This window comes from Globicephala melas, chromosome 8, assembly GCF_963455315.2.
Source record: "Globicephala melas chromosome 8, mGloMel1.2, whole genome shotgun sequence".
Classification (NCBI taxonomy): Eukaryota; Metazoa; Chordata; class Mammalia; order Artiodactyla; family Delphinidae; genus Globicephala; species Globicephala melas.
In genome coordinates this window covers 36402292-36428934 of record NC_083321.1, presented here as the reverse complement: position 1 = coordinate 36428934, position 26643 = coordinate 36402292, and the positions used below count along the sequence as shown (strand labels likewise).

At 49.5% G+C, this 26643-nt stretch overlaps 1 protein-coding gene across 8 annotated transcripts in view; it reads left to right on the top strand.

The window, feature by feature from the left end:
• Nucleotides 1-26643, top strand: part of NAV2 (neuron navigator 2) — a 766131-nt gene that overhangs the window by 334984 nt on the left and 404504 nt on the right. For 6 of the 8 annotated variants that reach the window (XR_009564890.1, XM_030864888.2, XM_060303430.1 and 3 more), the window contains exon 1: nt 24723-25790. The exons of 1 other annotated variant lie outside the window; for it this stretch is intronic. Coding sequence is in view for 6 of the 7 variants with exons in the window: in XM_030864888.2 (XP_030720748.2) it covers nt 25533-25790 (258 nt within the window). In the remaining variant the exon portion in view is untranslated. Of the gene's footprint in view, nt 1-24722; nt 25791-26643 lie in introns of those variants that run through there. One more of the 8 variants, XM_060303429.1, reaches the window with a different exon arrangement.

Below are 26643 nucleotides of genomic sequence, written 5' to 3'. Positions count from 1 at the left end.
ACATTCATTTCTTCATTTATAAAGTAGGGATAATAATTAGTTCTATTTCCCTTGAAGGGTTATTGTGTTGGAAAAGTGAGATAACATATAATCTGTATGTCCCTGAACTCAGTTTAAAATAGAATTATACTTTCTTTTGTGTCAACTATTACGGTCTGAGTTTCCTTACTGGACATTAGCCCTTGTGACAATGTCCCCCCCATTATTTCTGAGGGGTTTCCCAGGGCGTTGGTTTACATGTGCTCCAGAGAGAATCCCGAGGGTTCTTCTGTTCCATGGTACCCCTTTTGTGCCCACACCGCAATCTGGGTTAATCCCCCGTGTGAGGTCACCAGTTAGCTGGCTCAGCTGTCGTCACTGCTGGCTATCTCTGAGAGCCCAGGGGCGAAGGGGAAGGGCTTGCCTCAACCCAAGGGTCAGTCTGGTTGCTCTCACTTCTCTGAAGAGGGGCAGGCACTAAGTCATGCCCCCTTGAGCATTGCCTAAATGTTGATTATCACCAAAACTTGCTGCTTCTTTGAGCTGCTGCTGCTTCCGCCATGGTAAACAGTGGTGGCAAGGCGCTGCCCGGCTCCTGGATATATCCATGTAGCCAAGGGCAGCTCACTGACCCCTAGACCGTTCACGGCCTCTCCAGACAGCAGGTCTGGTGCAACTCCCGTGGGCACCAGGGTGAAAAACACATCTCCTGCATCCCTCATCCAGTCCAGAGCCTCACTGCATTTCCTGAACCTCCAGGACAATCGGCTGTGGGAGCACCCATTCCCTTCAAGGGAAGGATCCTCCCTGTGCTCCCAGGCTGGTCTTATCCCTGTGGCCCAAAGAGCCACTGTTGGTACATTGCTGCAGGTTGGGTCATTATAACCCATGGTGCCCCAGCACGGTGGCAGGTGGCAGGGGTTCACTGAGTGTTAATTTCCCATCCTAAGTCCTTCACTCCATAAGCACAGGTTCAGGCAGGGCCAGGACCTGCAAATCCATTTCTCAGGGAAAGCCAGAGATTCTTCCTGTGGTTAATGTGGGGTTGGGGTGAGAAGGGAGCAAGGCAAGGAGTGAGGGTCTGACCCCAGTCTGGACCCTCAGAGGAGGCCCAGCCATGAAGCCCACCCCGGGCCTTGCGTCCACAACAACCCCAAAACCTCCATGCCCAAAGGCCAAGCTGACCTCTCAGCTTGGTGTGTTTGGAGGACTTGTCCTGTCCTCTCCGTTCAGAGTTCTGCCATCTGACTTTAAATCACCTTAATTTCCAGCCTAGCAGGAGTTTTCCTCTTATTTCAAAGGCCCATATCATCCATCCAAGGGGACGAGTTGAGGAAGAATCCTTGGGAATTTCCATACCCAGCAATAGGGGTGGGGGGGAAGCAGGCTTCCAGCAGCCCTGCTGGAATCGGGCTCATGGCAGCACTCCTTCCCATCCTCTACTTGAGGAGGTCTGCACGTGCAGCCAGGCTGAGGTCAAGCTCTGCAGGCCCCAAGATGCTGTGAAGGAAGAAGAAGGAAGAATGGAGGGAAAGGGGAGCAGATCCAGGGTCCCCATAAAAGGCCATGCACTTAAATTCCTTCCTACATTCTGCAAAGATCTATTTGGTGCCTCTAGACATAAGACATGTCCCTGCCCATTAAGAGCCCATTGGTCCATCTGGGGTTAAAAAATCCGCCTGCAAGGCAGAGGTGGCTGTGGGTACAGCAGGGACTGTGCCTGGAGACCTGGGAAGCAGACCTAGCGCTGCCTCTGGGTTGCCGTGTGACCCTGGGCAAGTCACTCTCCCTCTCTGGTCCTCAGTTTCCCCAACTGTCCGGTGAAGATGCACCAGCCCCTAAGGGGCCCTGCTGCTCTGGCCCTGGGAATTGAATGAGGCTGCAGGAGCCCTCCCACTCTGTACCACCTGGTGCCTTTGGACCTGGGCTCACTCTCAGGGCTCTTTTCTAAAGAGCAGATCTCATTATGTCACTTCCCAATTTAGAACCCTGAGGCGGCTTCTCACATCCAATAGGATAAAGTCCACAATTCCCGGCGTGGCTTAGGAGGTCTTACACACTCCCCCTGGCTCCCTGCGTTCCACCAGCACCAGCCCCTTTATTGTCCTATTCCCCGTGCCCATGCCCACCCCACCCCAGCACCTTCCCACAGGCTCTTCCCTGCCTCTTCATTTCTCTTAGGCCCCTGTGATACGTTTCCCTTACTTCTTCTTTGAATAACCCACCCCTTGCTTGTCATCCGCATAATTTGGTGTCTCTCCACCCACCGTCTCCCAGATTGTGAGCTCCAGGAAGGCAGGACCCTCTTTGTTTCCCGCGTTGTCCCCGGCCATGTCCCCTGTGCCCTGATGAAGACACCAGGAGATCTGGGTGCTGGTCCTTGTCATTGTCACCTACTGGCTCTGTGACCTCAAAAAGGTACTCCCTTCTCTGGGTCTTACTTTTCTGTCATAAAGTGAGGGGGCTGGACTGGATTATAACACTTAGTCTTTAATGGGTGCTGATTTTTTTGCCAGGCCCTGGGCGAAACCCTTTATATGCAGTACAGGTAATTCCTACAGCAATCATATGGAGCCAGCTCTGTCTTTAGCCCCATTTTACAGATGCGGAAACTGAAGAGTAGAAAGCTTATATCATTTTCCCAAGGTCACATGGCTACCAAGTAACAGAATCAGGGTTTGAGCACAGGTTTATCTGTCCGCCTCCAAACATTCAGCTCTCAACCACTTTGCCTCTTGTCTAAGGACCTCCTGACTGTATTCCAGGAGGGTTAGTCTGCCCAGAGCCTTAGAAGGAGCAGCGTGTCAATACAGTGCAGGTCTTCAGCCTCGCATCTTTGAAACACTGGCAGCTCCAGCAGCCCAGTAGCAGCTCTTAGCTGTATCAGTAGGTGAGAACCAGAAAAAGGGCTAGAAAGATTCCTTGTCCAGATAGCAAGTCTCCAATTAGAGCCTTCCCTCTCACCCTGTGCTAGTTTTCAAATTTAACCTTGCCCTGAAGTAGCACATGTATTCAGAGGAGAGCACACATTATACATGTAGAGGCGAATGCATCATCTGAAAATGAACACACCCATGGAATCACTACCCTGGTCAAGACATAGAACATTACCGGCTACCAGAGTCCCCATCAAGCCCCCTCCTAATTGTTACCTTCCAGGCCCTGTGTGTTTTGTTTTTTTTGTTTGTTTTTGCGGTACACGGGCCTCTCACTGTTGTGGCATCTCCCGTTGCGGAGCACAGGCTCCGGACACGCAGGCTCAGCGGCTATGGCTCACGGGCCCAGCCGCTCCGTGTCACGTGGGATCTTCCCGGACTGGGGCACAAACCCGTGTTCCCTGTATCGGCAGGCGGACTCTCAACCACTGCACCACCAGGGAAGCCCCAGGCCCTGTGTGTTTTGATCTGAGGGTATTTCCTGGAGCTATGGAAAAAGACTGGGAAAAGAAGTTAATTTTCAAATTATCCTTTCATCTCTAGGGAAATTGTAAGTCTGCAGGAAGGAGGTGGAGGAGGGGAGGAAGGAATTCAACACAAGATGTGCTAAATCTTCAGACATGGCAAATGCTGCAGGTTCCAGAGAAAAAGGAAGAGTGACTTGACGTTCTTGGACCAAGTGTGGTCTGTGTGTGTGTGTGTGTGTGTGTGCACGTGCGCGCACACACGCGCACTGTGTGAGTGGTGTAGGACATTGCTAGGTGGGAAGGATGCACGAGGAGGCTGTGGGATCACAAACGATGAGAGCCTTGCCCTATCTGCAGGGTTAGAATCAGACCTCAGTGAGGAAGTCCCAGTCAGCTGAGTCTAGGAGATTTGACCTAGAGCCTCTGTGCCTCAGGCTGACCGCCAGCCTCCATCCAGATGAGATTGCTGTGGACTCGGCACTCCAGGTATGACTGCTGGGGGAACTGCCTTCTGGTTTCTTCAGAAACCGTGGAATGGGATGATAGGTGGTGGACCCACACAAACACCTCGCATTTGGGGAGGGTCTCCCACAGATGTGGCCTGTTGTCAAGCTCAAGCATCTCTACATGAGGGGCAAAGTATCCCATCTAGGGCTTTGAGTTGCATGATCATGAAGCCCCCAAGACTTGCATGAGGGTTACTGACCTTATATTTGTCATACGTAGAGGAGCAGGAGACTCAGTAGAGAAGAAAGTCAAATGCTTAGGCAAGCCCAGACCCTGATCTAGACCTTGATCTGTGGAATTCTCATTCATCCCAACAGACGTCTTGGACATGGTGAGTGTGTGTGGTTTTCTGTCCACCCTGCCACCCACACTGGGTGTGAGGCTGTTATAATGTCATGCTTCTCAGATGACACTGTAGAGTCAGGGGGTACCCAAAACCACAGAGTAAACCTGCAGCTAGCATCTTCCTGGGTATCAATTTCACTTTAAATTTTGAGAAAAGAATATAAAGGTGGTTTTTTAAAAGGTAAAATGAGGATATATTATTAAATAGAATGACAAAATGTATATACCCTCTAAGACTTAAAAGAAAAGAGCTGCTGTCAAGAGGCTTTAGGTGGTCCCATTGCAGAGTGCGTCGGTCACCCGGGAGGTGTACACCTCAGTCTTTAGGGGTACTTTTGTGGACAAGTTTCAGTGATACTGATCAAAGGAGGAATCGGTATAGTGTATACAACATAGGGATATAGTTATTATCAGGATGTATCACTGAGAACAGAGTTGGGATCTGAGTAAGTGTACTTCATTAAGTCCCCCAGTTAGCCTGGGACAATCCCAATTTATGCCTATTGTCCAGGCATGATTATTAATAGCATCTACTTCCACTGCCAAAGGAGCCCAATTTGGACGAAGAATCATATGGTCATTCTAGGTATGAAAACCCAGCAAGATTAGGGGAGGAGGCCTGGAAGCTCAGTCCCTGGCTGGGAGTAACTCAACAGAGGGAAAGTCTTGCATGTTCCCACAAGGAGCTCCCAGAGACTTTGGGAATCTGTTAGGAGGGAGAATCCTGATGTGGCCTTTCTCAGTGGTCCATTCTCGGTCCCCCCTCCCCAGGTCAAGGCATACTTGCTCTGGACAAAGGTCGTGTTACAATGCCAGGACAGAGTCGAGGAGGGCAGGCTGAGCCAGCCTCGGCCAGTTTCCGGAGCAGCCAGAGAGGAATCATCTACGGGAACAAGGCAAATTCTAGTCTGAGAGGTCGTCATGCCAAAGTCAAAGTGATGTGTCAGTTCCAAGGGATGAGTACAAAGACATCATCAGGAAACGAGGCAAGAAGCCCGGAACCAGGAGTGGGAGGAAAAGTTTGGGAAGAGGTGTGCAAGGTAGAAGCAAGGGTTGGGAACAGGGCTCAGGGCAAAGGCTACGACAACACAAGTGGCTGAGGGCTGGCACGAGAAGGGATGTAGCCTGGCTGGGTAGGAGGCCTTGGCCAGACAGGACGAGCCCTTCCCAGACTGCATTCACAATTGGCCAACTAAACTGCCTTTTGATGGCATTGCTATGATTACCTTACGAGTAGTTATTTTTACAGCAAAATTTATTCATGAGAGAAGAGAGGGATCTTTAAAAAGAAAAGGGCTTATTTTAGCATTAACCTTTTTCAGATTATTTCCTTGGGGACAAATTAATCAGCCTGCCCCATCCGTTGTAACCAGGCCTGTCCGAGTGTGTGTGTAACTGGGTATTTATGTCATTGTAGCAACTGGACAGAATGTCTTTCCCAGGAGACTTCTGTCATGCGGGTGCTGAGTTCAAAGAGAGAGATTATCATGGTTGCCAAATGTGTGACATGGACCGTCATATGGGGATCAGGCAAATGCTGCAGAAGAACCTGGTTTGGCCTCGTGTGTTGACTTGATTCACTTATATCGATTATAACGCTTGCCTTTTTCCTCCCTATTTTTGCCATCTAACAGTCTTAGGCTGCCTCTCTGGGCCTTTCCCCTCCTGGCCAGTCATGACTTCATGGCCAAAGTCTGGAGGACCCCGAGTCAGGGTCAACGCACCTGTTCCGAATGCTTGTTCCCAGCATGCAGCTAGAATATTGCACCATGGCTGCTGTGTCTGGTACCCCTTATCCACAGTTATGGGCTGGGAGGCCAAGGGAACAACTAACAAGGGTGCGGTCCTCTGGGGTTTTGATGTCAGCAGTGTCAGGGAAAAATTCTGGAGCCTGGAAACCAAAAGCAAATGTGGCAAGTTGAGAATAAGCAGCCCTGGCAGATCGGGGGCTGAACACGTGTGTAAGGAGTTTCAGAACAGCCCCAGAAGGAGTTCACGGTTTTGGTTAAGAATAAAAAGTTGGGTTAACCTGGAAGAAAATCCAGACTTGAGCACTTACCTTGGGCAACGTATGATCTTGGGCAACGTAATTAACCTTTCTGTGCTTTAATTGATAAATCTATATCTATCTATCTATCTAAAGTTATGATGAGCCCTACGTCTTGGGGTCATTGTAAGAGTTAGACGAGACAACACATGTAAAATATTTAGAATCAGTCCCAGCATGTAGTAACTGCTCAAAAACAAAAACGTTAATTAATTAACATAAAGTTCTCAGGACCCAAAGGAGAACATACTAGAACATACTAAAACATATGTATCAGTTCCCCACTGTATATGACTGTTTTGAGTGGGATGGATGCAAAGGCCAAAGTGAAAACAGAACCTTCCAGGGGATTTGTCTGGGAACCTTTGTTAAAGGAGCAGTTTCCAGTCACACCAGCTGGCATGAGGGAGAACTCCTGCAGGAGCTTTAAAGGTCTTCTAGTCCAGGTTCTTCATTTGCAGGATGAGGAATTGGCCCCAGAGAGGGGCAGTGACTTAACTAAGGTCACAGCAATTTCAAGGCAGCATCAGGCATAGAAGCCACATCCCGTGATTTTCAAACTAGGGCTCCTGCCGTGATACTGCACAGACCAGAGTTTTCTTTCTTGGGGTCTGTTCTGCGATAGCCCTCAAAGCTGGCCTTCAACCACGGTGAAGCCAGGAATCCTAGGGAATGGCCTAGGCCAGGGCTTCTCAAACTTTTATATGCAAATGCATCTCTTGGGGATCTTGTTCAAAATGCAGGTTCTGTTTTAGTAGGGCTGGGTAGGCCCAAGAATCTGCATTTCTGACAAGTGATACTGCCAGTAGGGATCAGACTTGGCCTACCAGGGCTCTAGGCCAGCGCTGTCCAATAGAAATATCATATGAGCTGCATATGTAATTTTAAAGTCTCTAGTAGCAACATCAAAAAAAGAAACAGATGTCACTCATTTTCATATATTTATTTCGCCCAGTATATCCAAAATATTCTCATTTCAACATAATAATCAGTATAAACATTATTAATGAGAGATTTTGCATTTTTTTCGTACAAAATCTTCAAAATTCAGTGTGTGTTTTACACTTAGAGCGCATCTCTGTTCAGACTTGCCATACTTTAAGTATGAAGTCGCCGTGTGTAGCTGTTGGCTACAGGGCAGTCAGAGGCAATCACTGAGTGGGTCCCAGCCCCGTACCCCCTTTCACACCAGCTGACAGTGACCATCATCTTGGGTCTTCCTCTGGCTTTCCCACGTTGGCAGGCCCACCTAGCCCACTCTTGTACCTTTTTCATGGGTGAGGATGGCACTAAGCCTTGAAGAATAGCAGCCCAGGCTCCCACCGTCCAGCTTCCTGTGAATACGACAGCCTACATAGGGTCAAAGTAAGAAAGGCCAAAACCCACCTTCCCTGCTTCATTTCTGGGTAACCCTGGGTTCATCTGGTCCAAAAGACCTCAGTGCGACTGGCATGGTGGTGTCGGAATATACAATTAAATGCTTGTGTGCTCTGTTCTCAATTAGAAGAGCGGGGCTGAGAATACTTTCCATACGGCTCAGGCCCTGCCACTGTCTGGCCTGGTCGTTGGAAGGGTTTTCTGCGGGGTCAGCCATGACGGTGAGAGACACAGGCCGTGATTCCGTGGCAGAGCGCCAGCATGACATCTGTGGGCCCTCTGTGACTTCGGGCGCAGTTCTTCTTCTGCCAAAGAGACATCAATGGATCATCTGACAGCTCTGGCCGTGCTCACAGACTCGCTGGGAGAAATCCCCGCCCCGGCTCAGGGCCTCACTGTGGAGGTTTCGGGTCTTGTCTGAGCCAGAAGGAAAGCTATAAGCTTCTCCCCCAATCTGTGACTTGCAGGTGACTCAAAAGGCACTTCTGTTCACATGTACCCCCTGGAAACCCATGTCTGAGAAGCTGGGACATTTGGCTTCTCAATCAAATGTTTGCTTTTGCTTGCTTTTGTCTGAGAAAGCTCATAGCTTGGTGCTACCTAATGCTAAACATATGAATATCTGGAAACATCTAAATATGTTGTGCTCTATAGACAAAACATCTACACAGGGATGGTCTGATTAATGGAGTTTTCCAGTAAAGCAGAAACTGTTCCTTGTTTCATTCCTTATGGTTGCAAATCCTTCTAAACTTGGATTGACTTATTCCCTGCCTCAGTAAGTGGAGGGTAGTGAGCAAAATCCAATTTTATCTAATGTTTGGGTATCATTATTGCCTCCACAGGTTATTTTTGTGTCTTGACGGTATAGGCCATTATATTTCATTCATTCAATCGACAAATATGTACTGAGTACCTGTCATTGTTCTAGGCTCTGGGGATACATCAGAAAGAAACCTCTGCTCTTATGGAACCTGTATCCAAGTGTGTGCGTTTGTGTTGAGGTGAGGGGAAAGACAGGGATGAAAAATAAACAAGCAAGTGACAGATAAAGTCTACCTGGTGGGAAGTATCCTATGTGCTATTGCACACTTGATGGGGCCCAAACTGAGTCACAGGACAGCCAAGGCTCCCCAACAGTGGGCTGTCCCCCACCCAGGACAGATTTTGTTCCCTGCCCAGAGTCCCTGCTTCCTGAGAACCTGACCAATACCTTCTGTCCAAGCTCAACAGCTCCCTGGTTACCTATGGCTGAGATTTGCCAATTAAGCAGATCATTTGGTGCCCGCCTGCTCCAACATTTTCAGATTCATTTTCTGTCACTTATCTGCCACCGTCCCACCTCTGCCTGGGCCCTCGGTTTCCTCTGTGATTGAAGCCATGACTGCACGTGACGCTCACCCTCCACAGGGTCCCCTCGTGATGGGAGGGGAGGGGATGATGCATTTGGGGTGAGATAGCAGATGGATTGTTTGCACCGCAAACTTTCCCCATTGTCATGAGGTTGGAGCAGTGATAGCTAGAGGAAATATAAACAACAATTTCCCATGCACTTTTTATGTCTCTGTCAGCCAGGAGTGCCACGCCGACATGCACACAGGATTCATTTGTCCAGTGTTTGACGCTGAAATGTACCATAAAATATACCACGGCCCTTCAAAGAGTCGATTCACAGCAGCCTGCTTTAAGAGGTCACCAAAGTGGCCTCTTTTTTTTTTTTTATTTCAGGAAAATAAAACAAAAATATATTTACAAAACATTGCCCTTGGGGGAAGTTAAAAACGTTTTTCCTATTTATGATCTGGTCCTTTTCCACTTGACAAATATTGCTTGCTCTCCTCCACCCACAACCCTGCCCTTCCTCCTGTTTTAGGTGGGACCCCGGTTCACATGGTCTTCTGGTGAAATAACAAGTGTATCTGTACCCAGCCCCAGCCCAGTAGAGCCCAAATGCCAGCAACTGAGGGGACGTTTGAGGCCAGCACTATTCTAGGAAGGGGACAGAACAGAGAAGAGACACTGATTTGGGAAGCCACCAGAACAGGCTGTGGTCTTCATTAGAAAAATGTTTTCATTGTAGCTGGTGAGAGAATGTTAGGAGATTGGACCTATCATTGAATATCATTAGGTCGATCCATATGAAATTATCATTTTTGAGTCAAAAATAGTCATTACTGGCAATGCCATCTGGTTCCATCTGAAAATGAACAATAGCTACCAGTTACTGATTCCTGCTTGTGTGCCAGGCACTGAGCTAAGCACTTGATAGCAATTACGTCAGTTAATCTTTACAGTGACCCAACAGAGTGGTGTCTGAAGTTGGTTCCCCAGGGGTGGACTCTAAGATGAGTATTTGTGATTTATTAAAGCAGTGCTCCCAGGACAAAAGCAGGACAGGGCCAGGGACGAAGCCAAGTGAGGATATGTGTTTTGGGCAAAGTCTCAGCCTCATCCTGCGTCAAGCTCTGGAGCTTCAGTTACTCCTCAGGGTTTGTCCCACCTCAAGACAAGTGAGCCGGGCTTTTGTGTGCCTGCGGGCCATCTCTGGTCATGGGTGCCCTCAGGAGTCCCTGCTCAGACTCACGCAGCTCTCTGCATACCTGGGTGAAGGGGCTCCAGCAGCCCACGTGCAGCCTCTGAGCAAGGTCACAGGTGCTGGCCGATAGAGGCAAAGCACATGGAATCCGAGGGAGGGGAGGGCCACAGAAATGGTGAGGGGGCCCTGGGCCTCCAGGCAGAACATCTTTGGAGTCCACTGGAGGTAGGTATTAGTTTCATCTCCATTTCACTCGGTATTAGTTTCATCTCCATTTCCCTCATGAAGCAACTGAGATTCAGAAGGATAAAAGTAACCCAGCTCCTGCTACAAAGAGGTAGGACCAGAACTCTGCTGTCCTGAATTGGCCACTGTCATCCTCTCAATGTCAGTTCCAATGTCCTTGGTCACCAGGATCAAGCTGGTGGTGCCCGGCTCCTCCTTCCCTTAGAATGAGATTTCAGAGCCTACTTGCCTCATGCAGATGGATTTGGGTGGCAGGGGGTGTGCGGAGGGGGTGTCGCCCAAGTGAGCGAGAGCCATAGCCTGTCAAAGTCCATTTAGCAGGAAGCTGGACTTTTCAACACATTAGCTCTCCCCTGTGCCTCTCTAGGTTGGAAAAGGGGCCTTTCCGGCACGCAGCATTGTGGGATCTGCTCACATGTCCCTCCATAGTCCCTGGAGCCTGTCCAACCACTCAGGGGTGCCTTGGCACAGGCAAGGGTGACCTGCGGCTCTCCAAGGCCATGGCCGACGGCAAAGCGCTATCCAGCGTCACTGCCTGAGAAGGCTATTGCTGCTGTGATCAAGAGCTCACCCCCAGCTGAGCCAGGCCAAGGGGCACATGGGCACCAGAACACCTGGTGAGGGGGATCCCCTCCAGCTGCTTCCTCCACCCTCCCTCCCCCGGCCAGGTGCAGTCACTTGCCCTTATTTAGCAGCCCAAGGCGGCCTTCCCGAGGGAGCTGAGTCAGAGCTCTCCAGCAGAGGACCTGCCATAGTGGGAAAGATACAGACTCTGGAGGCTGGATGGGAGTTCACAACCCCCATTCATCCACTTACTAACTGGAGTGGTTATTTAACTTCTTTGGTTGAAGAAGTGGTTATTTAACTCCATTCTATCATCTGTAAACAGGAAATAACAATACTCTACCCCGCAAAGAATAAATGAGATGTTATCTGTCAGTGCCTAGCAGAGTGGGGATCTGAGAGCTGTTTGGTCCCAACATTTTTGCCTTGGCTTTGCCGGCACTGCTTCCTGTCCCATTACCTTGTCTTAACTTTGCGTCATTGTGTGCATTTTAATTCAACCTAGCTGCCCTGGGCTTGCTTGGGTGCAGGGTGCAAGCCAGAGAAATGTGTCCTTTATTTTCATGTGTTTTGAAAGGGTTTGTCCCTTCTGGGTTTCCATCTGAGTTCTGTCCAAGAACACAAAGGGCCTGCTTTTTTTTTTTCCCATTGATCTTGACTAATGCAGAGCTAGCACCTGGCGCTCTTCATTGAATTCCATTATACTCCATATGCTAATAGCTCCTCAGATGAAGCTCTCTTGGAAGCACACCACAGAGAAAAAGCAAAACGCTACAAGACACTGAGATGATGGGTCCTGCCCTGCTCCAGCCTTCTCCCCCATACATAGAAATACTGTCCTAGTTTTCAGCAGCCTAATTGAACATCAATCACTTAAGAAAAAAAAAAAAAACCCTGGCTTGCCACCCACACCATTGTGCTAAGAATAACTTCTCTCCCAGCAGTACAGCTGGTCAGTCACTTCCTAGTGTTTCCATCTGGAATTAGGTGTGAGGATTCAAAAAGTGCATTTGTCCATTTTGAGTCTGCAAGCTGGCATGGGCCCTGAAACTTGAAGTCTGACAAAAAACCAAGAAACCTAGAGTAAACATCCAAACACTTAAATACCCGAAAACCTGTCTCCTGTTGAATGTCTTTTTCCCTTTTGTGTGTTGTTTGGATCTCATTGAGTCTGTTCTTCCTAGTTTGTCCAGGAGTCAGTTTTAAATACTGACTTTATTTACTGAGATATGGCTCCGTTGAGCTCAGCATCTCATAGTTGAATTCTCAACCAGCAGGACTTCTCGATGAACAGGATCATGGGTTTACTGATTTCAGGCTGAAATTGGGTTTTTGGAGTGACTGGCTGTCTGGCTTTGGGGAAAGGATCATTTAGCCTTTAATCTTCCAAATAAATAAAATCATCCACTCATGCAAAATCTATTTCCAGAATGCCAGCTTTTTGCCAGGCACTGTGCTGCATAAGCGGCGAGGCCGTGAAGGACACACAACAAGATGCCTTCTCTACTCTGTTGGAGATTACAGTCTGGTACCAGAGATTCCCTAACCCTGGCTGCACGGTGCAGTCATCCGGGAGCTTTGCAAAAGGACTTTTTATGTGTATTTTCTTCTTTAATCCTCACAAGAATCCTACAAAATAGATACTGCTATTGCAGTCATCTTGAAGATGTGGAAACTGAGGCACAGTTGGGTGAGTCACTTGCCCAAGGATATTTAGCCTCCCAGAAATAGAATAGGACCCCAGGCGCTCTGCTTCCTGAGAGCTGTGCTAACCGCTGAACTGTCCTGCCTCCTCATGTGTGGAAGCGTGAGAGGGGCTGGCATGTCTGGAGATGGCTGGGGCATGTGACAAAAGAGAAACTAGGGAGAGGAAGCTGGAGAGGTGGGTGAGGGCAGGGCAGGAAGGGCCTAGGGAACCCAGACTAGAAGACCGGGTTTTATCCGGTGGACAGTCAGAAGAGCTGCCGCCTGTACCAATGAGAGTAAGAAGGCCTTAGCTGGGGGGCTCGGGATACATTTCTACACAACAGAAAGTAGGTCAGTGTTTTGGAAGAGAGTGCGGAGGCGCAGGCGCTCCGTGATGACAGTCAGCTCTGACAGCAGCTCCGTGCTGCGTGGGGAGGAATGTGACAAGGGCCTCTTTCTCCTTCCCCGTCCACTGAACTCTTGCTTCGAAATGTTATCTGGACCTCAGGGGTCAGCCCCGGAGCAGCTGGCTCTGTGCCTTCCCTCCCTGAAAGCTGCATGACCTACCCAGCGCCTGTGCCCACCAGAACCTTCCTACACAGCAGCCGGCTCATCGGAGCACAGGGCTGAGTGCTGTGTGGGTGGCCACGAATGAACCAGAAACCCGCGTCCTGCCCATTATCTAAGCCAGCACAGAGGCTACCTATCCCCTCAGAAGCAGTAGGTGGTAATAATTACACATGAGCCTGGGTTTGAATCCCAGCTCCAGCATTTATTTAACTATGTGATTTGGGGCAAGTCCCTTGGCCACTGTGGAGATCAGTTTTCTCCTCTGTAAAATGGGGTGGCCATTCCTACCTCTCACGTTTGCTTTTTTTTTTTTTTTTAATTTATTTTATTTTTGGCTACGTTGGGTCTTTGTTCTGTGCGTGGGCTTTTCTCTATTTGCGGTGAGCGGGGGCTACTCTTCCTTGTGGTGCGCGGGCTTCTCATTGCGTTGGTTTCTCTTGTTGCGGAGCACCGGCTCTAGGTGCCGGGGGCTTTAGTAGTTGCAGTACACAGCTCAGTAGTTGTGGCTCGCGGCTCTAGAGTACAGGCTCCATAGTTGTGGCACACGGGCTTAGTTGCTCCGCGGCATGTGGGATCTTCCCGGACCAGGGCTTGCTCCGCGGCATGTGGGATCTTCCCGGACCAGGGCTTGCTCCGCGGCATGTGGGATCTTCCCGGACCAGCCCGGACCAGGGCTTCCCGGACCGTGTCCCCTGCATTGGCAGGTGGATTCTTAACCACTGCGCCACCAGAGAAGCCCTCTCAGGTTTGCTTTAAGAATTGTAGATATCATTCATAAGGCACCTGGTAAACGTGTCTATGGTTCTCAGTAAATGGCAGCTCTTATTATGCCCAGTTAACTGCCATTACCGTATCCTAAGCCCCTGTGGGTCTGGAGAGCCCAGGCTGAGCACCCTCTGTTTTGCAGCTGAGAAAACTGGGGCCTAAAAGGGATCCGTGGCTTTCCCAGGGTCACCTGGCATCTGAACAGCAGAAGGGAGCAAGAGGTACCTGTGAGCAGCCTCACTGAGCAGGGGTGAGAAGTTCAACTCAGGCTTGGCCATGGTCACTCACAGCCTTTGCTCTGATTTCCTCTCTCCATGATGGCACAGATACAGCCTTTCTGGAAAGGTTGTGTGTACGAATAAGCTGTCATTCCAAAGTGCTGAAAAGTACTCCACAGGTGCCAAATCATGACTCTCCATGGATTTCAACACCTCCGTTGGCATTCCTTCCTGCCAGATGCAAGCTGCATGAGGACAGTGTGCGTGTGTGTGTTTGTGTGTGTGTGTGCACGCGTGTGTGTAGGGGATAAGGAAAGAGACGAGGAAGAAGAAGAGCACACAGAAAATTCCAGATTTTCCAGCGCCTGTTTCCATACCTGAACCCCAGTACACTGTGGCTTAGCCCCCTGCCCTAGTACTCAAACAGAAGTACTCTCTTTCTTCCCAGGTCCTCTGCAACCTACTTTCAGCCACCTGTTGGAGGAAGGCGTGAGCCATTTTGCTGAGAGGCAATGATTTGCCCAACCTTCAGTCAACAGAGCCAGGGACTCAGTCCCAGGGGGCTGGTGTCAGAGAGGGCGTGGAATGGAAAAAGCATGGAATTTAGAATCAGACAGTTCAAGATTTGAATCCCGGTTCTGCTGCTTCCTAGCTGTGTGACCTTGAAAAAATGACTTCTGAGCCTCAGTTTCTTCATCCGTAAAAGGGAGAAAATTTGCATTATTTGGAGACGTTAAATGAGAGGCGTACTCTGGCCCATGACTGTTTCATTCCCACCCCGAACCCTGCCCCCATCCCAGTGGCTTTCTGCACCCGGATTCCCACCGTGCCTGGGCTGGTACTATGTGCCGACTTTAACTGTGGATTTGGAAGCGTCAGAGAGACACCAGTATGAAGAGGTGGCTGCTGAAGGCAAAGCCTGCCTCCCCCAAAGAGGCATCTTCCTCGGAGAGGATGGCCTTGGTGCTTCAGGCGTTTGGGATAAAAGCAGCCATTGTTGGGGGCGACACCCACGTTTGACATCCCGTGGCAGAAGAATGGTGCAGTACCCTGAGTGGGTGTCTTGGATATGACAGATATGCCCATAGCCCGATTGTGTACCTCTCTACTAACTGGGTTTGGCAGGAGGCCAGGTGAGGAGAGGGCAGATATGAGCTGGGGCTACAATGAGAGAGGCTGGACCTCTCTGCACCTCTCTCAGCCTGCAGAACTGCAAGGGAAGTGTTTGTGGAGAGGTTCCATGACCCTCTCTCTTAGCTGCTTTTTCCTGCCTGGCCCATTCTTGGTGCCCCAGTTCTGGGGATACAGATCCCTCCCCCAGGACAGGGGATGGTGTCCATGAACCCCTCTCAGAGAGGCAGAGGTCCCCATTGGGCTCCTAGCCTCAGGTTCTGGGCCTTCACTCAGTGTCTTAGCAATGGAAAGTTCCACACACTCAGATACACCCACCACAAGGGGTCATGTAGTGACTCCAGGGTAGGTGGGAGAGAGGAACTGTGGCTTGAACTTACTGTGTGCCAGGAAAAACGATCATCGTAATGGTGGTAGCAGTGACCATGTATCAATCTCTGATTTAGTGCTTTACACATATTAGTTCATTTAATCCTTCCAGCAACCCTGTGAGGGAGGTACTGTTAGAAACCCCATTCTACAGATGAGAAAGCTGAGGCATTAAGAGGTTAAATAACTTGTCAAAGGTCACATGGCTGGTAAGTGGAAGAGCTCAAAGGCATGTGATCAAACTTATTCAGTCCAGTTCCAAAGTCATCCTCTTCTCAACCACTGTACCCACCTCTACTGCTTCTCTTATTTAATCTTGCTCCAAAGTCCCAGGAGGTGGGTGTTACTCATGGCATAGGTGAGGCAACTGAGGTTCAGAGAGGTTCAATGACTAGGCCAAGGTCACACAACCAATTAAGTGTCCATGCACATCTGTGGGACTCTTTCCACTTCACTGAAGGGCTTTCAGGAGAGCAACTGAAACATTGACATCACCTCTTACCCCATGGGTAACAGGGAGGAGTATGCAGAGGGGGCGCCCAGGTCTTTGCACACTGCCCAGCCTTCCATCTCAAGCACACTGGCAGGCAGCCATGAAAGCCCCATCCCTGCCTCTTTGCTTTTCAGACCTCATCCCAGCATCACTCCAGCATCACTTCTCCAGGAGCCTTGGCTGCCTCGACAGTCTAGGTTCTTTATCTGCTAACATAACACTTGCCTTGCTTAGTTATTACACATCCACAGATGTGATTGTGTAATTATTGTCCATTTTCCTGATTATATTGTAAGGTCCATGAGAAAAGAACTTTGGCTCTTACTAACATTATATCACCAGCAATTAGCATGCTGTCTGGCATTCAGTACCACTGAACGATGATTTAAGTGAATGAATGAATGAGTAGAGCACCTATGAGGTTCCAGATTCACACTTGGCCCTCTGCCTCCATTATCCCCAATCCTGGCAACAACACAGAGAGCTAGTTACCATCATTCCCATTTTCCTGATGAACAAACTGAGGGCCAGAGATGAAATGAAGTGACCTTTGCTCAGTCAATGGGAGGTGAGATCAGGATTCACACCCAAGTTTGCCTGACACCACCCTAGTCTTCTCTCTCCTTCACATCACTCAGAGAAGAAACTGGAAACAAAAAAGCAGTGATAAGCGTGGAATTTCCTGGTGGTCCAGTGGTTAGGGCTTTTACTGCTGAGGGTGCAGATTCAGTCCCTGGTTGGGGAACTAAGATCCCACAAGCCATGCAGTACAAGCAAAAAAAAAAAAAAAAAAGCCGTGATAAGGGGCTCTGCTCAAGCTCTTCCTCTAGGGAAAGGAGAAGAAAATGGGGTTGTTGATACCGGACAGGACTGAAAGTCAAGAATAAAGGATCAAAGCAAGGAAAGCGCTAAAATGGTCATGGGAGGAGATTCTAGCAACCTGTCTGTGATAATTCAGCAGGAAGTCAGTCTTGCAGGCCAGATGCCTTGGAAGACCAGATTCTGCATCTCCACAGTCAACTCTTCAGGGTCCCCCCACACCCCCTTTGAAAGGATAAAACCCTAAGAAGCAAATGATTGTGAATAGGAATTCATTCACCATCCCCAAATTCAAAAAGACAGTCTTTGTGGAAACGAGGAAGCCAGGGTGACATGCTTGACAGTCTTCTTTGCAGCCTTAGGGATACTGACTGTGTTAGATTCACATTTGATGTATATGTCCAGACTGCCTTGAGGAAAAAAATTTTGATAAATGTATCAGTGAATGTCTAAAATTCTTGCACAATGTGGAGCTTCAAGAAAGATGCCATTTAAAAAAAAAAAAAAAAAAGACTGAATGGTATCTTGCCCCACTCTTTGTAAAACCATCTTTCTAAGCCAAAAAATAAAAGAAAATCCTTGTATACTTTGTTCTTTTCCACCCTTCAAGCTCTTAGGTTTTATTTGCCTTGGGTTTGGAGAGCGAGTGGAAATCAACACAGCTGTTTATGTTTAGTGGCTTCGAATGATCTCAGGGCGCAAAAGATCCTCACGGGTGTCTCTGCATTGTTGACAGTTTTTAGACCAGCTTTCACGCAGCCAAGGGGTAGTGTGAACTAGAATTCCTTTTTACATTTGCCCAGCAGGGTTCGTTTCAGGCATACAGGGGCCTACTTTCTTCTCCATCTTCTCTCTTTCTGCAAGATGAGGACTCTGTCTTCAGGCTAGCGTCGTGGCTAATAGGGACAGCTAGGTAGGCCAGTCAGAGAAGGATTTCCTAGTCCCTCTGCTAAGGGGTGGTCTTGGCACTTCTGCAGAGGAGGATTCTATTAGGAGCTGCTTCCCTGCAAGGAAGGGAAAACAGAAAGGGTCTCTGGAGTAACTGTTTCTGGCTGTCTTAGAAGGAGGGAACCCTCCTTGTTAGTGACTTTCCTATCTACAGTCATCCCTCAGTAAATGTGAGGGATTGGTTCCAGGACCCCCTCGGATACCAAAATCTGTGGGATGCTCAAAGCGTATATATAAAATGGCATAGTATTTGCATATAACCTACATACAGCCTCCTTCCGTACACTTTAACTCATCTCTTGGTTATTTATAATACCTAATACAATGTAAATACTATGTAAATAGTTGCTAGGGCACGGCAAATTCAAATTCTGCTTTTTGGAACTTTCTGGATTTTTTTTTTTTCCATCTGCTGTTGGTTGTATCTGTGGACCTGGAACCCACGGATACAGATGGCCAACTGTATATAGATCGTATATATGTATATATATAACTAAACTGGATTTAACTGAACTGGATTTTAGTTTAACTAAAACTGGATTTTAATCTTTTATAGCTAACAAAGCTTTTGTCTGTTTGTTTGGGAGAGGACTCATCCCTCCTGCCTGAAAAGGTAGAGGGCAGAGATGGATATAAGCTAGCTAACTTCTATATCACCAGCATCTGGCACAGGGCTTTGTTCGTTATGGGGCGTAATGAGTGTTCCTTGAATAAATAAAAGTTTAAAATGAGTAAAGATACTTATTTGAAAAATGAAGAAAAACTTCATGGAAAATTAAGTTGAAATCAACCATAATTCCAACCCTTTAAAACAGTGATAGAAAAATAAGAAGGAATGACCAGAGTCCTAACTTGCTCCTCTGAAATAACCGCTATTATTAGTGTGATGTGATTCCTTCCTTCTCCTTCCCTTTATAAACGTATTTATTTATATATATGTAAACACACATAAACATATTAGCAAGTTTTAACAGTAGCCAAACATGTATGTAAATAATAACATAAATACCCCCATGACAAATACTTTTTTAAAAGATAAATTTATTTATTTTTGGCTGCATTGGGCTTTCGTTCTTGTGCATGGGCTTTCTCTACTTGCGGCAAGCAGGGGGCTACTCTTCGTTGCGGTGCGCGGGCTTCTCATTGCGGTGGCTTCTCTTGTTGTGGAGCACAGGCTCTAGGCACACAGGCTTCAGTAGTTGTGGCACGTGGTCTCAGCAGTTGTGGTACACAGGCTTAGTTGCTCCGCAGCATGTGGGATCTTCCCGGACCAGGGCTCGAACCCGTGTCCCCTGCATTGGCAGGCGGATTCTTAACCACTGCTCCACCAGGGAAGTCCCGACAAATACATTTCAAATAAAGGAAAAAGAACCACAAAGTACATACCAAAGTTCTACATGATTATTTTTGTTATCCATTGTTGAGATTTTTCATGCCAGCACACCTTTTCTGAGCACAGACCTTCATGAGTTAACTGCTCCAGGCTCTCCTCAGAGAGCCCTGAACCCTGAGCACCATGCACCTCTCCCAGGGCCAGGAGCCCCTCTGCTAGTAGATGCTCACCAGGCCCTGTGCCTGGGGCAGAGTCAGAGGGTAGGCAGGAAGGCTCACAGGAGGAAAGCAGTAACCCTAAGAGGAAATGGGTGGAGGGAGCTTGGAGCATCCTGGCTCCTTGCCTGGGGGCCCGCACTGACCAGAGGTCAGGCTGCTTGATGCCGTCTGCATGGCTGACTCCCAGGCAGCACTTGGGCAATTACCCAGCTGCCTTTGGGCTGCACAGGCAGCTTGACTGGCTGAGTGTGTCTCTCAAAAAGAAGATCTTGCACAGAAAGTAATGGAAGGCCTGGGTTTTTCCAGATTGTCCGTTCACATTGATTAAAGTTGTCCAGGTTCTTGCCTCGTCATCCCCCACTCTAAAGTGCCGAGGGAGCGAAGTCTTTGTAGCATTTCTTAAAGCGGCACTTTTCAATTTGCCTGCCCCCGGGAGCTTTACTAACAGACAAACGCTTGGACCCATCCCCAGAGTCTGATTTAACTGGTCCAGGGTGGGGCCCAGGCAACCCTGTGTTTTCGATTCCGCAGGTGACTCTAATGGACAGCCGAGGCTGTGAAGCCAAGTGTGAGAACTGATTCAGAGTCCGTGAGCGCTTGTTTAAAATGCAGACACGCAGATTCAGAATTCTAGGTCTGTTGGGGATGTGCGGTTAGGGTTTTGCTCCTTTAACCCCCAGTTATTCTAAAGCTTCTATTGGAGTGCTAGTTCTACTACTTGTCATTTATTTCCCTGTTTGCTTGCCCTGTTCTCTCAGTTTTTCAGTTGTGGAAAAGGGCAACCCTCAGGCTGGAAACAGCAGTTGCATCATTCTTTGAACCTTGAGAGCAGGGAATGAGCACTTATTCTTATTTGCTCCCCGTCATAATGCCCAGAGCCTGGCACATAGTTGGCTCTCAGTTTATTCATTGAGTTAATGATTGAGCCACACCGTATCAGATAAACCAGTGGTTTACCATATATTTGTTTGACATTTAGTCAGGGCTATTGCCTCAAACACCTGTAAACACACACACGTGCACACACATTCACACATACTCCTTACACTCCTTACACACCTGCAGGTAGAAGCCACTGTCTTCAGCTCTCAAAAAACCACCCAGAGATTACCATTGGGCATACTGATCTGCACACATCCATCTGGAAAAAGGTAGATTCGAAGCAAGTGGACGGGGTGGGGGGGGGTGAGTAGACTTTCTAAATAGCTGTTCTAAGGTTCTTACCCCAGCTTCTCTGCAGTCTGAGATGGGTGGGCTCTCACTTCAGCCACTACCAAAAGGTGAGCATTTGTGCCAGTGCTGAGATAGGTGTCATAAGTTGCCAACCCATGCCATAAAAAATTAAGGAAAAGTGTATTTTTGAAAATAAGCTAGTCTGATTTTCTTTTACTCTCAAATAAATTCAAGAATGTTTGCTTTTTATATTATTCTAGAGTCTTGCAACATGTTCCTTCTTCATTTATAGTAGGGGTCTCCAAGAGTCTGTTGATTCTTTCCCCAGATTCCTGCATTTTTTTTTTTTTCTTTTTGTGGTAGGCTGGGGTTTAGATGTTTCAGGCTCTCTTAGGACTGTCTTCTTGGGAGGTCAGGAGCAGCCAGGGGTCTTTAAGTCAGATAAAGGATGGGTTGATGGGGCTGGTCACTTGCAGGTCAGCTCCAAAGCCCAAGTTACACTCAGCTACTCACCAGTGGCTGATGTATAGGATCAGAAAGCAGTACAGCTGGCACATCCTGACCTGAGGATGGTTCTTACAGCCAGAGAACTGCCAAACTCTTTGGATGATGACCCAGTGGTCCTGGGAGCTTTCGTAATATGTTTCAAATTGGGAGATTTTGAAAGTTTATAGTCCAAAAGAGAAAAAGAGAGAAGGTTGTCAAAGTTGGGATTTAAAATAGTGGGCCGGGACTTCCCTGGTGGCGCAGTAGTTAAGAATCTACCTGCCAATGCAGGGGACACGGGTTCGAGCCCTGGTTCGGTAAGATTCCCACATGCCGTGGAGCACCTAAGCCCGTGCGCCACAACTACTGAGCCCATGTGCCACAACTACTGAAGCCTGTGTGCCTAGTGCCCGTGCTCCGCAACAAGAGAAGCCACCACACTGAGAAGCCCACGCACCGCAACGAAGAGTAGTCCCCACTCGCCGCAAAGCCCACGTGTGGCAACGAAGACCCAAAGCAGCCAAAAATAATTAATTAATTAATTAATTAAAAAAATAAAATAGTGGGCTATCCACAGTGCATATCATTCTTTTAAAAATAACGTTAAAAAAAACCCTGGATAGTGTGTTCTTTCCAAAGCAGTTTGCCATACTCTGAACCAGTGACTTCTTTAGCTGCCAGTGCTTGCCAGACTTATTGATTTAAAATGACTTCATTCATGTTAACACAGCATCTGTGTGGAAGGAGTAACTTTATAGGACATTTTTTTTTTTTTTTTGCGATACGCGGGCCTCTCACTGTTGTGGCGTCTCCTGTTGCGGAGCACAGGCTCTGGACGCGCAGGCTCAGCGGCCATGGCTCACGGGCCCAGCCGCTCCGCAGCATGTGGGATCCTCCCAGACCGGGGCACGAACCCGTGTCCCCTGAATCGGCAGGCGGACTCTCAACCACTGCGCCACCAGCCAAGTCCTATGGGACATTTTTTATAATTTGAGATGATCTTATTTAAGGAGGAATCTTGCAATTATCTCTTTTGCCTCAGGGAAAATATAGCTTTTTTCCCCCCCTTTGTCTGGTTATAATGACAAATTATTTTGCTTTAAAGAAGGAAAATGAGGGAAAGACAGAAAAGATATAAAGGGAGATGAAAAATGTTCCAGGAAAGAGCAAATAAAATTATTAAAGGGATGCAGAGGCCAGGAAAGAAATTTGGAAGTAGACTAAAAGATTCACTCCTTTTCCATCAAGAAAGATGAGAAGTTATCAGACTTTAAATAAGTCACATAAGGTTAAGGTGAACGGTCATATGTTTACCAAATCCTAGAGTATTAGGAAGAGGTACTTTTCAAAAAAGAATGCATTATTTTTCATATTAGTACATATTTGAGGGTCTCAGAATCCAAAAAAATGACCTTGGTACAAATATGATTTAAATGGGAGATCCAAGATGGCAGATACATAGCATGTATGTCACTAGGTCTCTTTCTGTACCCATGACAGACATTATTAATTGATCAGGCTGCTGTTTCCAACTTAACTAGATACATGCACCCTTGGAATTCTTTTCAGCACAGTGTGACAGAAAGTCGGTTAGCTAGAGATGGCCCTTGAGATGAGCCCATTTTGCTACCTACGGATTAGCCTTACTACTCAGTGTGAGCTCCAGACCACCAGCCTGGGTATCCTGTGGGAGCTTATTCAGAAACCAGAACCTCAGCCCCATTCTAGACCTACTGAATCAGAATCTGTATTTTAGCAAGATACATAATTCTTATGTATATTAAGGTTTAAGTGGCCCTGGATGAGCACTGAATGCATGATATATTCATTAGGGTGGAAGCTCTGAAACTTCAGAGTGCTTCAGAATCACTGGGTTAAACACTTGGTAAACCTAGATTGTGGGGCCCCAGCTCCAGAACTTTTGGTTTAGAAGATCTAGGGTGGGGCTTATCAAACAAGCTTCCAGGTGTTGATGCTGCTGGTGGTGGTCTGGGGACCACAGTTTGAGAAAAACTGCATTAAGGCCATGGAAATACTTTGGAATATCTCCATGACCTTTAAAGTCAAAGACTGCAGTATATTTCCATAACTTTCCTTCAGAGGGAGGAATACCTGAAATTGTGTACAAGACTGTGTGCATTTGCATAGAATGGGTGGAGATAAGATAGGAGAGGGAGCAGGCCAGGGTAAGAGGCCTTCTTATTTCTTAATGCTGCTTTGAGAGATTGTTTTAAAACTTTATTTCCTACGATCTGGATAATGACAAATCAATGCTATTGGCATTGAAAATCAGGCTATAGGGTGGGCATACTGTGAAAACCTGTATCTCAGAGCCAGAGAAGAGAAACAGCTTATAAACAGAGATGACTGGGGGGGTGGGGGGTGGTTTGCAGAAGCAGTAATTTAATAATAGGGATAATAATACCCAACTTACTGGTCTCTCACATAGCTAAGTACCTGTGCTAAATGACTGTAATGAACGATCTCATTTAACCAAACAACAGTATATTATGTATATGTAATCAAACCCCTTCCTTACTCCCAGTGAGAACCGAAGCTTTGTAAGGATGTATGTAAAGTCAGAGAACTTGCCCGATTTAAATCCAGGTAGTTCCACGGGGGTGGGGGCGGGCTTCTCATCTATGAGGGGTCTGGCTTGCCTGTGTCATCTCTTCCAACTCTCAGCGAGGAACCCATAGAGCACCTGGGACAGGAGAGAAGTCCTCAGGTGAATTAAAGTCGAGGAACCTGTAGGGCCAGTGCGTCCGAGGTGCGGACAGGGAGGGGCTCCTACATGAAGCGCAGCAGAATTTAGCCCGAGCCCGCCGGGGTCATGGAGCTTCTCCTGGCTTCCTCTGGCCAGTCTGTGGTAGGTTGCAAGGAGGAACCGTCTTGGGGCGGGAGGCTTCGCGGGGTATTGTATGTGCCTATAAATACTTCAAATAGTTAAGTGAAATGTGCAGCCTTTGAAAGCTGGAGAGGAAGCTATTCGGAGGCCCCCCGGCCCGCCTGGAAGAGCTGTTAGAAAAGAGAAGAAATGGCTGGCGCGTCCTTAACGCGGGAGACGAGGAACGGCCCTGCCCAGACCAGATGGGGGGCCGCGGGGCTGCAGGCGCGACTCCGGAAGCCTCAGACCGTTAAGGTGACCAGAACAATTTGAAAAAGGAAATAAACTTCCCCGGAGCCTTCCCCGCGGGGCCCCGAGGCGGGCGCTTGCGTTCGAAAGGGCATTTTTCAAAAGGTTTCAGGGACGCGGGGGTGTCAGCCCGTGGGGGAGCGCGAAGCCCGAGCAGCGCTGCAGAGCGGCCACCAGCTGGCTTTGTACTTGCGGCCAAGCGCGGCCCCAGACTTTCGGCGGCGGCCCGGGAGTTGAGGCCACGCCCCCCTTTGCAGTGCGAGCCGCGGCTGCAGATTGGCCCGCCACGGACCAATCGGCGCGCCGGGGCGGCCCGGGCTGTCAGCGCGCGTCGCAGCAGCGCGGGTAGCAGCCTGTCCTACCCTGCGCGGAGCCCCGCAGCCAGCGCAGCCTTCCCGGGAAGCGCGGCGGCCGATCGCGAGCGCTGCGCTGCCCTGCCCAGCCCGCCAGCCGCGCGTCCCGGTGCCCGCGCCCCACGGCCACAGCCTTGCTGCGCTATAACGCACGGAGCATGTGCAGACCCGCAGGCGCCGACGTGCTATCTGTCCGGCGGGCTTCTGAGCAGTGGTGACTGTCACGCGTAGAGAGACCTTTCGGGGGCTCTCGCCGCGGCTCTGCGTAGCGGGTGACACTGCGGTGCTCGCAATCAGGGCGGCAGCTGCCTCTCGGTGAAGACGTCTTGGGCTCCGTGCGCCCTCCCTCTCCCCACTATCGTTCTTTCCTTTCCCCAGCTGCTCGCTCCTTAGCTCGCCCGCTCACACCCGCAGCCTCCCTGAGCGGGAGGCGTGGGTCCCCGCCGCTTCTCTTCCGAAGGGGCCTCCTCACTTCGGAGATGCAGTGACAAGTTAATATGGGCGTCCAAGCCTCGAGTTCCCAGGCGGAGAATCGCAGGAGGCAACAGCTCCTGAGCACCCGGAGCCCTTGAACAGGCCGCCCAGGAGGGGCGTGAAACCCGGCTGCAGCATCCGTCCAGGTGGGACCAGCTGAGCGCCGCGACCAAGGCGAGCTCGCCGGATTGCTCCGAGATCCCCGACCCGGGGATATTTTTTTCTTTCCCTCGGCTAGTGGTGGGCGCCTCTCGGGCCGAAGCCCGGCGCCTGCTCTGCTGCCCGCGCTGCCTTTAGCGGTCGCCTCCGCCGCCGCTGCCAGGGACGTGCTGGGAAAGCCGAAGCCCCGGGAGAAGATGCCGGCCATCCTGGTCGCCTCCAAAATGAAGTCGGGACTGCCCAAACCCGTGCACAGCGCCGCGCCCATCCTGCACGTGCCCCCAGCCCGGGCGGGCCCCCAGCCCTGCTACCTCAAGTTAGGAAGCAAGGTGGAGGTGAGCAAGACCGCCTACCCTAGCCAGATCCCCCTGAAATCGCAGGGGCTGCAGGAGCCGGCGGGGGAGGGGCTCCCGCTGCGGATGAGCGGCTCGGTGGAAAACGGGTTCGATACCCAGGTGAGAGGTGCTGTGTGCCGGGGCACTGTTCTGGGAGAAGGGTGAATGCTTGGTGGGGGGGGGGGGTTGGCATGGCCGGATAGGGGACAGGGCTACCCTGTGGGCTGAGAAGGGAACCGTCCCACTTAGGCCGGCAGATTGGGGGATGCGCGCGGAGAGTGGGCTGGCCAGTGGGTGTGGCCGGGTGACCGAGGTTTGCCTTAAGGAGCTCTGTGAGACCGGGGTGCGGTTACGTCTGCGGCTTCCTTCTGGCGGGCACGGTCAGGGTGTTCTCAAAACTGTGCCGCACTGGAAATGTCAGGTTCTGCATGTTGAGATCTTGGTCCCAAGAAGGCAGTGACTGCTGCAGTGTCTGTCTGTCTGTGTGTCGGTTCTGCAGAGATTCTGTCCCTGCCAAGGAATAGTCCGAGGCCTCGTTGGGCTCCGCGCCCTCTGGCCTGGCTGAAAGATCCAGGTAGAGGGGTCTGGGGGTGGCAGTGTACCTGCTCGCCTCGTCGTGAAGATGCCTGCCCCTGCCCCATCCTTTGGGTTGACAGGATTCCAGGCATGGTGCTGGGACCGCAGTAGAAGTGCTCGGTGCACCAGCGGAGGCAGGCAGCTGGAGACTCCTAGCGTCTCGGCTGGCTGTTGCGGTGGGCGGGGGTGCCTGCCTCAGAATGGCGGCCCGAAGCTAAGCCCCTCCTTCCTGGGTAGCAGATCCTCTTGCCGGTAGCCCGGGTGACTGGGGCTGGGGTGGGGGGATGACATGAAAAGAATTGATGACTTCTACCTTTCCAGACAGAGCCCGCATCACCCAGTTCGGCTGGGTGACGGGCCCTAGCCATGCAATCTCTTTTAAGGAAATCAGCAAGGG